The following is a 2,591-nucleotide window of genomic DNA, read 5'->3' on the forward strand; positions in this document are numbered from 1 at the left end:
AAGAAAGGATTTCTTCAAACAGCTATACAATGCGGTAGTCCACTAAAGATAGCACTATTTTCCACCTATAAATGAGTCAATCAGGAAGGGAAGGAAGGAGGGAGGGAGGGAGGGAGGGAGGGAGGGAGGGAGGAAGCTAGCTTTATAAATTGGTGCTTCTGAGGTGCATGCTCACCGCTATATTTAAAATGCAAAAGCTAAACCAAGTTTTAAAATTACTGAGGCTCTTACAGACACATTTGCTTTCTAATCCATGGGGGCTAAGTCTATCACTAATATAAATTTGGGAGAAAAGGATGACCAGAACAGTCAACTATGTCTAGATATGCACTTTTATTTCATCAGAAATCAAATCATTTAACTTGTAGAATCCAACTACATAGAGTTATAAGAAAGTATTTTAGTGAAAGTCAAAACCATCAAAGTGATTTCTATAAAGAATGGCATAAGATTCAGTTTTGTTTGTTGTTATTTGTTTTGAGACAGGGTTCCTCAGTGTAGTCCTGCCTGTCCTAGGCTATATAGACCAAGCTGGCCTTGAACTCACAGATATCCACCTGCCTCTGTATCCCAAATGCTGGGATTAAAGCTGTGTGCCACCATCCATAGGCAAGATTCAGTTCTAATTTTGCCCTCAAAAAAGTGCAGAACAAAGAAAAGAAGCACTAGTAAATCAGCTAATGTCTTACTCCAAAAGCAGTAAGACAATCCACTAAACTGCAGAGCAGTGCATGTCTATAACCTCAGCATTCAGAGCGGGTTGAAGCAGAAGTTTAAGTCCACTGTGGATATACATTAAGATCAAAATACAAAAAAAACCCAACCAACCAATCAAACAACAACAACAAAAAAACAGTTTGAGTCCAAATAGCCAACGCTCCCATACTAAATTCTCTCTATCACAATAGCTAATATATTTCTTACGTGTGATTGGGATATGTATTGTAACATATTTGGCATACTTGGGTAATTATAAAGATTTAGAGTAAATAATATTATTATAAATTTAAATTAAAAAGATAACTTGGAATTCTTGATTCCAAACCACATGATTAATGTTAAGAGTAAAGTCAGGCTACATCTTAAGTAAACCACCTTATTCAGATTTATGTTCAATGACATTACAAAAAAACTAATTTAACTCCTGTTGTAAAGCTTTTCCATCAAACAAGGGAAGAGAAGGAAGCAAAAGAGGAGAGGAAGAGGAGGAGGAAGAGGAGGAGGACAGGGTGGGAAGCACCAGAGTCTGGAGCTCCCAGGATAACTTTTACTTTCATTGTCAAAAACATCTCCAAAGGCCAATCCTAGCAATCCTTTTCTGTCTGTCATTTTCCTCTCCCCATCAATCACTTCTGTTTTATCAGTTTGAAAGCAATACATGTACCTAGAAACCACTTGTTTTTACAAAAATGAATTTTTCTGGTTGCAAATTTTACCCTATAAACTGAAAGGTTAAAACCATATAAGTAAGAAATCTATAGTAATAGCAAAAATTAATGGCTATACAATGCTGTAAGTAAAACAATCACATGGTCATACCTAAATCTAGATTTTTTGAACTTTTTCTTGCTAATTGAGACAGGAGGTTTCTCAGAAAAATGCAGCCGCAATCTTATTTCAGTCTGACATGTAAGCCATCCAGAGTCCAGTGTCTCAACACCATCTGGAGGGTAAATAAGAAGGATAATGATACAATTACAAATACAATAATACAATTACATATTTTTAAGCAGTTTGGTTATACATACTAAGACATACATTAAGAATTCTAGTTCACATTTATATTTCAGTACTGATACTATGTAATACTGGTCCTTTCCCAACATTAAAAATTACTGTGTTACTCCAATTAAAGGTAATCTTAAAATGTATCACTGAAAAAGAACTTCTATTTGAAGTTATAAGAACAAAGCTAAATGACTACTAATAATCAGCTACTTAGTGACTCAAGTCTGTAAGAATTGCCACTGGTGTTGGTGAGATGTCTCTGTAGTTAAGAGAACTGGCTGCTCTTCTCGAGGACCTGGGTTCAATACCCAGTACCCACACATCAGCTCAAAATTATCTGTAACTCTAGTTCTAGAGGATCCCACATCCTCACACAGACATACATGCAAGCAAATCCAATTAATGCACAATAAATTTTAAAAAGAAAAAGATGGCAGTGCACACATTAAATTCCAGCACTCAGGTGGCACAGACAAGTTTGAGACTGATCTGGTCTACAGAGCAAGTTCCTGGTCAGCCATGGCTGCACAACAGCACCCCCGTGTTAAAAACCGAAAAGAAAAAAATTGTCATTACAGGCCAGGAATAGCAATAGACAACTTAGACACCAGAACTCAGGAGACAGAAGCAGGTAGGTCTCTACTAGTTCTAGGTCAACCAAATCAACAAACTAAGAGATTTTGTCTCAAACAAACAAACACATAATAAAAATGAATTTATTGGGCATAGAACATCTTCCATCCCAGCAGTCAGGAAGCAGAGGCAGGATCTCTGATTTTGAGTGAAATCATCTTGGTCTAAACACAAACACACACGAGAGAGAGAGAGAGAGAGAGAGAGAGAGAGAGAGAGAGAGAGAGAGA

The 2,591-nt window shown here is 36.9% G+C and overlaps 1 protein-coding gene across 1 annotated transcript in view; it reads right to left on the reverse strand.

Moving 5' to 3' along the window:
- The window catches only part of Gpcpd1 (glycerophosphocholine phosphodiesterase 1), a 48,508-nt gene that overhangs the window by 22,164 nt on the left and 23,753 nt on the right, over positions 1–2,591 (reverse strand). The window contains exon 7 of the mRNA XM_029535750.1: positions 1,540–1,663. Coding sequence (XP_029391610.1) covers positions 1,540–1,663 — 124 coding nt within the window. The remainder of the gene's footprint in view (positions 1–1,539; positions 1,664–2,591) is intronic.

The sequence above is a fragment of the Mus pahari genome, chromosome 3 (genome assembly GCF_900095145.1).
Source record: "Mus pahari chromosome 3, PAHARI_EIJ_v1.1, whole genome shotgun sequence".
In the NCBI taxonomy this organism is placed as follows: domain Eukaryota; kingdom Metazoa; phylum Chordata; class Mammalia; order Rodentia; family Muridae; genus Mus; species Mus pahari.